General features: G+C 34.5%; 3 protein-coding genes across 4 annotated transcripts in view; 1 reads left to right on the top strand and 2 right to left on the bottom strand.

Annotated features, from left to right (window-relative positions):
- Positions 1–890, bottom strand: LOC139524861 (M-phase inducer phosphatase-like). Its single transcript, XM_071319979.1, has one exon. It carries the CDS (start codon positions 881–883, stop codon positions 8–10), a length of 876 nt encoding a protein of 291 aa, XP_071176080.1. The 5' UTR covers positions 884–890; the 3' UTR covers positions 1–7.
- Positions 891–6,871: 5,981 nt separating this feature from the next.
- Positions 6,872–7,756, bottom strand: LOC139511926 (M-phase inducer phosphatase-like). The gene has a single exon (XM_071299530.1). The coding sequence runs from the start codon at positions 7,754–7,756 to the stop codon at positions 6,881–6,883; it is 876 nt and encodes a 291-aa protein (XP_071155631.1). The 3' UTR covers positions 6,872–6,880.
- A 4,071-nt stretch (positions 7,757–11,827) lies between these two features.
- The window catches only part of LOC139524866 (interleukin cytokine receptor-related protein 1-like), a 29,583-nt gene continuing 29,271 nt past the window's right edge, over positions 11,828–12,139 (top strand). The window contains exon 1 of one of the 2 annotated variants that reach the window (XM_071319993.1): positions 11,828–12,031. In XM_071319993.1, coding sequence (XP_071176094.1) covers positions 11,951–12,031 — 81 coding nt within the window. In that variant the 5' untranslated portion in view covers positions 11,828–11,950. The remainder of the gene's footprint in view (positions 12,032–12,139) is intronic. The other variant, XM_071320002.1, reaches the window with a different exon arrangement.

Here is a 12,139-nt window from a genome sequence, read left to right on the forward strand (position 1 = left end):
TACAGTCCTAAAATTTCATCACTTTTCTGGCAAATCTTCGTTTTTCTCCAAAAGTCCATGACTTTGACTTGACTCTGAAATGTCGCAAATCTTCTGAGTGGTCAGAGTGAAGCATTGGTCGATAGCTCACTGGGTCACAACGGTGAGGCTGTTCATTAAAGAATGACTTATAACCACCGTCAAGTAAATAAATTTCAGGAAAGTTCAGTGATGGATAGTTTTCTTTATTGAGATCTCTGTCTTTGCTTCTTAGGAATCTCAGCATTTTCGGACCTCTCTCAGAAGAAAACTCACAATGAAAGACGAAAATCTGTTTATCTTTAGTAGGTTGTTGAAGTAAAGTTAAAATGGTCTCGTTCAAATACATATTTTCTGCTCCTCTGATATGTCCGCCTTCAAATTCATACGGGTATCGACAGTCGATGATCTTGTAGTCACTGATTACGTCATCGTAGTCTCCGTTTAAAACATCAATAAGTGTCTGTGAAGTGATGCTTTTCAAATCAGAATGTTTTCCAGTGACAGTTGGTAAAGTATGTAATCTACTACCATCGGCAATGAAGTCGTCGTTCTCTTCAAGTTTGGTTACCACAGCCTTTATATCTGAACCAACTTTTGGACGTTTTGAACATCTTGAGTTATCATCGTCTTCATGTTGTCTCTTGGCGGATTTCGGCAAACTCGATGTAAAATGGTCTTCCATACCGAGGCCAGAATCTTCGTCATCACCTGGAAACAGATTCCTTTTGCTGTTTGGAGTCATCACAGACATTATGGCATTATCCTTTACTGGAGGAGAATCAAAACTCAGAGAAGATACAGATGCTGGAATTGTATAAAATTCATCATCTACTTGTATGTCGAATAATCTTCTTGAAAGCATATTTATGGTTGCTGATTTCTGACTGCTTAAATTTGAAAGTTTAATAGTGAAATTTGAAGTATTTCGAATTTTTATAGTACATATTTTGAATTGACAATAAGTAATAGCGGTCTCTAATTGGAAACTCATGCTCATCTCGTTACTCAACCAATTTAAGCAGCGTTCAACTTGTGGTCGAAGTTGCAAAGCTATTGTTAATTATTTGCTTGATTGCCAATCACAGACTTTATTAGATCTGAAATATTTCTTGTTGATTAAAGGATACATCGTTGATTGCCGTAACGATGCATAGTAATTAATGTACAATAATTTGAAAAGTATTCACATGATATTTTACATTTCAAGCAATCAAAATTAACAGATTTATTTACATGAAATAAAGGATTAATAAATCAAATAAAAAAAAAAATATAACATTAATTCAAAAAAGACAAAAAAAACAACAAAAAAAAACGTATTAAATTTTAAAAATAAATGAAACAGAAAGAAATTTAATTTTAAAATAAACAAAACACAAACAAATCATAAGAAAGCTAATTGAAATAATAAACAATTTTTTTTAAACTAAATGAAAATTGAAGTTATAAATGCATTAAACACAATTTTTTTTTACAGTCAACTTTATTTGATAGATATATCATGTTTTACGTGTTTTTTAATGAGTTATTTTAAAATAATAAACTTATTATAGCGACATAATTCATATATTAGTTCAAAAAAGCAAAGTGGAATATAATTCAAAATAAACTTAGTTTGGAGCAATGGAGAACCTTGGTGGAATACAATAGGATGCAATATGAAAATTAGACAAGCCATTTTAACATCATTGAAATCTTGTTGTGTTTTCAATGTATTGGTGCACTAGTACATTTGTATTATCTATATTGAGATCAAGCTGGGTTGCCATAGAGCTAGACATCAATATCAATATTTGGGAACTTCCTTAACTTCAAGTCCAAAAAGTCCACATATCTCTGTCTAATATAGAGCAGACAAAACATTTCAAAAACAAGAATGTGTCCTAAGTACTTGGATGCCCCATCCGCACTATCATTTTCTATGTTCAGTGGACCGGGAAAATGGGATAAAATCTCTAATTTGGCATTAAAATTCGAAAGATCATATCATATGTGTACTAAGTTTCAATTTGATTGAACTTCAACTTCATCAAAAACTACCTTGACCAAAAACTTTCACCTGAAGGACGCACATACCAGAAAATATAATGCCCCTTTAAGTAGTACTATCGTAGGTGGGGCATAAAAAGCAAAGTGGAATGTAATTCAAAATAAACTTAGTTTTTTGAGCAATAAAGAACCATGATGGAATATAATAGGATTCTAATTTACACTTCAGCCAATTGGATTACTTTTGAATTTTCGGAAGTACATGACATATGTAATAAACTAAAATGCAACAAAGCATGTGGTCATGATGACATTGCTAACGAACACCTGCGTTTCGGTGGCAAACTGTTTATGAAACATTTGTGTTATTTATTCAATCTGATTCTGCAATATGCCTACGTACCAAAAGAATGGCACAAAAGTATGATTATCCTCCTGTATAAAGGTGATAACAAAAGCCGAACTAATACAAATTCATATCGGGGAATTTCGTTAGTACCAAGTATTACAAAAGTATTCGAAAAACTAACCGACATCAAGCTATCCAGCATAAGAACAGATTTTCCAAATGGACAGAAAGTAGCGTATCAAAAGCTCTTAAGCAGCCTCAATGCGTCTTTTAATCTTCAAGAAGTAACTTTTCATCATATTGAAAAGAATGGGATTATTTATAATGTTTTACTTGACAGCACGAAAGCTTTTGATACTGTTCCGCATGATGGACTTCGTTTAAAACTGCACGAGTACGGACCTCATGGTAAACTTTGGCTTTTGCTTGATAGTATGTACACTAATCTGTATGGTGCCGTGTCTTCAAATGGTAAATTGTCTAAATGGTTTGAACTAAAGCGTGGTATTCGCCAGGGAAGTCGTTGTCAGCTAAACTGTACTTGATCTTTATAAATGACCTTATAAACGAACTAGAATCTTCAAAAGAAGGTGCATTCTTTCATGATCTTAATGCTAGCTCTCCAGTTCAGTCAGACGATATTGCTATTATTGCTACAAACTGCGTTTCGACACAACGGATGGTAACAATATATGAGAACTATAGTAACATCTGGGGTTTCACGTTTTCATCAGCAAAAAGCAAATTATTACAATTTGGTAAACGCAGAACTTCTACTCCAACATATCTATCTCAAGAACTGATAATCTATGTAACTTCTGCTCGACATTTTGGTATTCAACTAGATACATCTTTAAAAACAATGGGCAGAACTCTTAAAGCTTGTCGCACCTTGCGCTCGACAACGACATCAGTTATACGCCTTGGAATACACCCAGCCATTGTAAATCCAATTGTATGCGCAAAGATTATACGTCAGCTCTGCTATCCGAAAGCACTATACGGTTGTGAACTCTGGGGGAAACTTACCTTCACTGAAACACTGATGCTTGAAAGAACTCACCACTATATTTGTAAATTTATACAAGGTTTACCAAGAAGAACAAGAAGCGGCATGTGTGTATCATTGTTAGGATGGCTTTCAATTGAAAGTTTTATATATGTGAACGAAAACTGTTGTTTTTTGGAAGAACATGTCGCCTTCCATACTCAGCTGTCTCATTCCGTATCCTTTTCCGTAGACTCATTGATGCTAGATATAATCAATATGACACCAGATCAGGTTTCGCTTGTGACATTATTGAAATACTCACAATATACGGTTTATCGAAATATCTATATCAGCTTCTCAATGATGGACAATTTCCAAGTTCGGCAACTTGGAAATCGGTAGTCAAGACGTCAATTTATCAGGTTGAGGTAGTAAAGTGGCATCATCGTATGGCAGTGAATCCTGATTTTGTTGTTTTTAAAGACATTCACTCGTTTTGTGTACAGCATGCGGCTTGGAGAGTAGCACTACGTCACCCACTGATGCGCAGGCAGGCCCATTTTGTAACATCAACGTCTTATACGCGAGAACTTACAAAACAACAGAACATTGTGCGATAAATGTGGTAAACAGCAGAAGGAGTTCCAACCGGATTTATAATTACTTGGCGGTCACTGAGTTGACTCCAAAACGAAATTAAGACAACAAATATGGTCTTATATTATTTCCAATTTTAGTTCTTTTATAAGCAAAGTCACCTATATCAGCTTCTCAATGATGGACAATTTCCAAGTTCGGCAACTTGGAAATCGGTAGTCAAGACGTCAATTTATCAGGTTGAGGTAGTAAAGTGGCATCATCGTATGGCAGTGAATCCTGATTTTGTTGTTTTTAAAGACATTCACTCGTTTTGTGTACAGCATGCGGCTTGGAGAGTAGCACTACGTCACCCACTGATGCGCAGGCAGGCCCATTTTGTAACATCAACGTCTTATACGCGAGAACTTACAAAACAACAGAACATTGTGCGATAAATGTGGTAAACAGCAGAAGGAGTTCCAACCGGATTTATAATTACTTGGCGGTCACTGAGTTGACTCCAAAACGAAATTAAGACAACAAATATGGTCTTATATTATTTCCAATTTTAGTTCTTTTATAAGCAAAGTCACCTTGGGCTAACTTAGGAGGAACAAAAGAAAGATACTATAGAAGCATGTATAGAAAAGCAGCCTAGTAAGATCTACGATACAACCATCTAGAATCCATATATATGAAAGCGGATATACAAGTTAATACATTGGAACGTATTCAAAACAGAGGCATACGATTCATTAGATTCAAGAACAACTACAGGAGTCGAGAAACGGTTCCATCACTTACATGAGACGCCAGCTTGAAATTGAGACACAAGAGGAACGGAGACACAGTCTCCGTCTGATCCTGATATTCAAGATGGTTGAGAATCTGGTGTCGGAAATGCCTTCTGACAATTATGGCACACCAACAAGAACGAAAAGAACTTGAAAATCAAAGCCAAAATATATAAGTAAGAATTATCTTTTTTGTTGTTGTTATGTTTAAATTTAATGCCATTGGGGTGTTGCATATATAATCAACAAATCTTATAATAACTTAACCCATTCCCACCGCGAAAAAAAAATCGACAATTAGATCCTTTTTTTTTGTAAGATTAGTTTGTATACTGAGTGCCAATGAAAACGCAACACTTGGTTTTTCAAAAATAAAATTTATATAGGAAACGATAATCTCTCAAAATAAATTGTTCTTGAAAATTAACTATTTTAACAATAGATCGATATCAAACAAAAATGTTTTATTGTCATCTTTCGGGCGCAATAGGTAAACGAAACATCCAATGTCGAATCATCAACTAACAGTCCTAACAAAAAATGTTACAACCCCGTGGTGCAGCGCAATCTCGACAGCGCCGTGGAATTGATCATCCCGAACGTTTAATGTGATCCCGAGGAATGTTATTCCACTTGTCCCGCAAAGCAAACTCAAGCTGACTTTATGATATTTTAAGTGGTTTTCGTCGTCTAAAACATGTCAAATCTGAAATTTGGTCGATCGGACCAAAATCCGGCGAAAAGCATGACTTTTAGCCAAGGCGGGTGCCAAATGTCTATGTAACCACCATTGACGTTTTTTGTACATAATGAATGATTTTTGGTCTACAGAATTCGATATTTACGCCAGACGGCCGTTTAAATGTCACCAAGGAAAGACTGTGGTGCTCTTAAACAATTTCTGCGCAAATGGAGCTTTCAACTGAATTGCTCCAAAGGTTCTACCGTGACCACCATTGAACTCTTTGACCTTTGGACAGCCATCATAGTCAATATCGGATATGTGAAAGGCCAAATGTATCGGTCTTGCTGAGCGTTTCTTGCTTTATGTACCCCGAGATGTGGCTTATCATTAAATGATCCATTTTGGTTGAATTTATGGATGATTTGGGTTATTGTAGAGGCTACAACTTCAGTCTTCTCGTAATTGTATACTGTGAAAGGCTTCATTGGATCATGCCCAAAACTGCATGTCGCTGGTTGTCGGAAAGTACTGGCATTAACTCAGATGTTTATTGCAGTTTCCTTACAATAAGGGCGGGAAAATTCATGACATTAGCCAAGCTTTAAATGACAAAATCGTGAAAATGGTGCGTATGCTGAAAAGCGGTGAACTCGGTTTTTGTTCGTTCAAAATAACCCTTACTTCGCATTTGTTCCGAAAATCACTCAACTGTAAAGTTGTCGAAAATTGTCTTAAAAGTCATTTTCAACCAACTATACAAAGTTCGAATATAAATAAAATAAAAATTATAAGATTTGTTGGAAAAACAAAAGTGTTGCGTTTTCATTGGCACTCAATTCAATGCTCATCTTTTTATTCACCTATTGTCATCGATTGTCAAATGCCAATGTTGGGAATAAATCTGCACTGAATAGGGGAACCTATATTGCTTGCCATCGGATTGACAAATTATGGGTGATACTACACTCTCAGTTGACTACTGATGTGTCACTCTCTAAAACTAACTTAATCTCGTAATATTAAAATTATCTTCTTGTAAAATGATCATTACAAAATGTAGTTTCTCCTTTGTATTTTAATTTTTATTTGTAAAATATATTTCCGAAAAGGATCATACTTTTTTTGTTATTGATTGCATTGTCGGAAATTATACATAATATATTCATTTTGTCGTATGTCAATGACAATCTCTTTTAGGAGGAAATAAAGTTATATATGATATACACTATATATGTTTTTGGTTTCATGGTACTAACAAAATCATATTTCACGTAGTGGCACTAAAGGCTTATTGTGGTATAAAAGATAAAATACAATATAATTATTTGTAACCTTTAATAAATCAATAATAAATGTATATAATATAGCTAACAGGTACAATAAAAAAGATACTATTTAAATCAAAGCACTGAAAGTACTTATATCACATATTAATCAAAGCACTATTTGTTATAAGCAGCTGCTTTACAGTCCTAAAATTTCATCACTTTTCTGGCAAATCTTCGTTTTTCTCCAAAAGTCCATGACTTTGACTTGACTCTGAAATGTCGCAAATCTTCTGAGTGGTCAGAGTGAAGCATTGGTCGATAGCTCACTGGGTCACAACGTTTAGGCTGTTCATTAAAGAATGACTTATAACCACCGTCAAGTAAATAAATTTCAGGAAAGTTCAGTGATGGATAGTTCTCTTTATTGAGATCTCTGTCTTTGCTTCTAAGGAATCTCAGCATTTTCGGACCTCTTTCAGAAGAAAACTCACAGTGAAAGATGATAATCTGTTTATCTTTAGTGGGTTGTCGAAGTAAAGTTAAAATGGTCTCGTGCAAATACATATTTTCTGCTCCTCTGATATGCCCGCCTTCAAATTCATACGGGTATCGACAGTCGATGATCTTGTAGTCACTGATTACGTCATCATAGTCTCCTTTTAAAACATCAGTAAGTGTCTGTGAAGTGATGCTTTTCAAATCAGAATGCTTTCCAGTGACAGTTGGTAAAGTATGTAATCTACTACCATCGGCAATGAAGTCGTCGTTCTCTTCAAGTTTGGTTACCACAACCTTTATATCTGAACAAACTTTTGGACGTTTTGAACATCTTGAGTTATCGTCGTCTACACGCTGTCTCTTGCTAAATTTCGGCAAACTCGATGTAAAATGGTCTTCCATACCGAGGCCAGAATCATCGTCATCATCAAGAAAAAGATTTCTTTTGCTGTTTGGAGTCATCACAGACAAAATGGCATTATCCTTTACTGGAGGAGAATCAAAACTCAGAGAAGATACAGATGCTGGAATTGTATAAAATTCATCATCTACTTCTATGTCGAATAATCTTCTTGAAAGCATATTTATAGTTGCTGATTTCTGACTGCTTAGTATAACAATTTGAAAGTTTAATACTGAAATTTGAAGTATTAGGACTTTTTATAGTAGATATTTTGAATTGGCAATAAGTAATACCGGTCTCTAATTGTAAAATCATGCTCATCTCGTTACTCAACCAATTTAAGCAGTGTTCAACTCGTGGTCAAAGTTTCAAAGATTTTGTTAATTATTGACTTGATTGCCAATCATAGGATTTGTTAAATATAAAATATTTCTCGTTGATTAAAGGATACGCCGTTGATTGGCGTAACGACACATAGTAATTAATGTACAGTAATTTGAAAAGTATTCACCTGATGTTTTACAAGCAATATAAATTAATAGATTATTTTTTTACATGAGAAACGTATAAAAAAATTTAAAATGAAATAAAACAGAAATAACACGAATAATAAAAAAATAGAAACATTCTTAATTTTTTAATTATTATTATACAGAAACAAATTAAATTTAAAAAATAAAATAAAACAGAAACAAATCATAAAAAAACTAACTTAAATAAAATACCAGATGTTTCGATTCAAACGAAATTTAAAGACATAAATGTATTAAGAGCAAAATAACCAATTTACAGTATATTTTATTTAATAGATTTATATTTTTTAAGTGTTTTTAATGAGTGTGTTTAAATAATAAACTAATTATGGGGATATAATTTATATATATGTTCAAAAAAGCAAAGTGGAATGTAATTCAAAATTAACTTAGTTTGGTTCAATGAAGAACCTTTGTGGAATATAAAAAGATGCAGTATGAAAATTAGACAAGCCATTAAACATCATTGAAATCTTCTTGTGTTTTCAATGTATAGCTATACAGTTAGCCAACGTAGAATAAAGAAACACTTTGTAATACACACAGTAAAACTCAGTTTAAAAGGAGTCTTGAGTTCGATGTCAGAATAGGTTACAAAAGAAACTAAGCAGAATGACAATAATACATAAATTAACAAAGGACTAATAAAAGATTATGTCTTCGTCATATTTCTGCACCATCAGTGACCCGTCTTATCAGTCGTGTTAAGATTCCATGGCCAGTTCAACACTTTTTCAGAGATTTTTCATTCGATATCGGTTTGGTAAAATATTTTTCTTGCTGCACCTGAAAACAATATGAAAGGAGTAGTCCAGTTAGACCCATTTTTGGCCCCAAAATATAGCAGTTTTACTTAGTTTTTAAATGTAATCATTAATTAATTTATTTATTTGAAAATAAAATGCTTCCGCTACATAAATATGGGCTGTAAAGTTTCTTGACAATACAATGCACATATATCGTGACTAGCATCATTAAGTCCTGCTAAATTACAGAAATCTTCACAATTTTAGCATTTTAGTTAAAATTTAAACGGTTTCCGTCTCAAATGGAGTGGCCGCACTTGTGTTCATTCTTATTATTGAAATGTAAGTTGTATTTGATGATAATACATAACATATATAAAGGTTGAGGATGAACACGGATACGGCCACTTTCATTTTTGACAAAAACAATCTAAAAAGTGACATATTTTGGCATATTTGATATAGATTTTTCATATTTAAGCTTGAATCGGAGCGTTTTTAATGAGTAAATCAGTCAAAATCTTTCACAAAAACCAATTGAATCAACTGAAATATAAACACTGAAGTGCTTAAAAAGTGTCCCAAATCCTTCGTCAGATGAACCTGAATTTTGAGGCCAAAATCGGCCCTTACCGGAACTACTCCTTTACTGAAAGCATATGTACACACAGTACACCTGTTGTTCTATTTTTTCTTTAAGACGACTGAATGTTAAAGATTCGGATAGAAGCCAGTCACATATTTTACCAGAGACATATGCATATATATATTGTGTATTATTTGTCCTTGTTTTCACAATGACGAAGAATACTGAGACAAGATCATGGAATCAACATCCATGGAAATAGACGAGACGCGCGTCTGGCGTATAAACAAAATTTAGTCCTGGTGTCTATGATGAGTGTATTCACAACCACTGGTTCGATGTCATTGCTGGTGGAGATTTATTTCCCCGAGGGTATCACAAGCCCAGTAGTCAGCACTTTTTGTGCTGACATGAATTATCATTGATATGGTTATATTTATAAATTAACGGTTTACAAAATTTTGAATTTTTTGAAATACTAAGGCTTTTCTACCTCAGGCATAGATTACCATAGCTGTATTTGGCAAAACTTTTAGGAATTTTGGTCCTCAATGCTCTTCAACTTCGTACTTTACTTGGCCTTTTTAACTTGTTTGGATTCGAGCGTCACTGATGAGTCTTTTGTAGACGAAACGCGCGTCTGGCGTATAAACAAAATTTAGTCCTGGTATCTATGATGAGTGTATTTAACAACCAAAAATGAAGCAAAGGAAGCACGATTCGAACACAACGAAGATATGAATTCGAGACACTCCGGAAGGTTGGTAGTTACCCACTTGTATTTCAACCGGTATCTAGTGACGTAGACAAGCCGCATTCGGAAAAGTTAAGGAGGACAGGATAAGTAAAAAATATAAGGAAAGCAACATAACCGTGCTCATCTCCGTCAGACTTCCTATAACGGTCACTAATTAAGTCATGAGCTCTAGATATAAGAGAACCAACTTCACCGTAAATTATGATCGTTGTAGGTTACTCTAAGCGAATTCATTACTAAGTTAACAGCAACCCTTCTTGTAATCTGGAAATTCAAAAAGAAAACACACTGAGCTCTTGAATGTCAAGAAGTGCAAAGTGAAAGACATCATATACATATACTCAATATGTAGACGCTTCTTGAAATTTAACAATGCAAGGGGACGAGTATTTCTAAAAAGTAGTCTAGATGGTATGGATGAGGTCTTGATTTTTGTATTCTTTAATAGACATTTCTTTAGATATTTAAATGATATTTCTCTAAAATTTTTTGTTTTGTTCTTTCACGTCTATTCTTTATATTCAACCACTCATTTCCTCTATTCTTTAATTTTTGACAAATATGTTCTCTATTTTTGGGGTTCATTACTCTCTATTATACACATCACCAGACCATCAATACAAAAATAAGATGATGTATAATTTGCCAATGAGATAATTGTCGACCAGAAACCTTGAACGAACGTAGATGTTAGAAACTATAACAACAGGTTCCGTACGGAACCGTTTTAAAATCGGTGGAAAAAGGGATTTAGTTGTCAGATCGAAGAAACACATTCACCTGAATTTATAACACAAAGACTTAGATACCCGAAATACCCGGCGATCTGGGAGTACAAAGGCAGTGTACCGCATCGAATTCTATAGTGGCAGTGTACCGCATCGCATTCTATAGTGGCAGTGTACCGCATCGAATTCTATAGTAGCTGTAACTGAAAACACTTTTTAACATACGATTCAGAATAAAATTCGGTCCGAAGTTTATGTAACTTATATAAGAGACCAGAGACATACACATGTAACGTTATATATATGCCCCCACCCTCTTTTCATGTCTTAATCTGGTTCTCGGCTTTGTTTGAGTGTAGCGTATTAATCACGTGACAAGCGGATTCCAGTCTACTCATGTCTCTAGTTGCTTATATGCTCTTAGTTTTGTCATATTCTGAACATTGAAAATCCATTCACTTTTTTGAAGATATCTACAAGATAAGGGAGCTACCATTTGATTTTTATGGGGGGGGGGGGGGGGGGGGGGGGGGGGGGGCTAGTCGGGATGAAATTTGAAAAAAATAGGCAGGACAGGAGTTTTGAGTAAAAAAAAGGCAGGATGAGACACTTGCAAAAAAAAAAGTCAGGACGACAATTTAGGTAAAAAAAGTCAGGATAAACAAAAACAAAAAAAGGCAGGACCGAACAAAATGAAAAATAAAAAGGCAGGACAAAGATTACAGCTAAAAAAAAATGCAGGACAAAATGTTTCATCCTAGTCCCCCCCCCCCCCCCCCCCATAAAAATCTAATGGTATCTCCCTAAGTATTAACGGAGTCAAGTGCACATTTTGATATTTAGTAATAACGATTGCCGCATGGATAAGCGTTTAATTATTCCCGCCATATGTCACTATTTTTTTCCGAAGGTGCTGGGCCATTCGGAACGTAACAAATGTAAACATTAGTAGGAGTAACAACGTGTGAAGTCACCGAGTGGACAATCAACGTAATATGAAATGTCACACTTTACAAACATAAGATGTCACTTTATATCTACTATCTTATTGTTATCTGGATAACATGTGAAGCTGAGTTTAAGAATAAACCTTGTTATTCCGAGGTAAGTTGTTAGTAAATGTAAACATGCAACGGGAAAAGGGAAGGTCACGCTCAACTGGTCGATAACGAAAACTTTATAAACTTTTTTGCACACAAGCTCTTAAAAATC

This window comes from Mytilus edulis, chromosome 1 (assembly GCF_963676685.1).
Source record: "Mytilus edulis chromosome 1, xbMytEdul2.2, whole genome shotgun sequence".
NCBI lineage: Eukaryota > Metazoa > Mollusca > Bivalvia > Mytilida > Mytilidae > Mytilus > Mytilus edulis.

What these genes read in the sequence shown, in the direction of transcription:
- LOC139524861 (XM_071319979.1), bottom strand. Translation starts at nt 883, where the DNA reads ATGCTTTCAAGAAGATTATTCGACATACAAGTAGATGATGAATTTTAT.
- LOC139511926 (XM_071299530.1), bottom strand. Translation starts at nt 7,756, where the DNA reads ATGCTTTCAAGAAGATTATTCGACATAGAAGTAGATGATGAATTTTAT.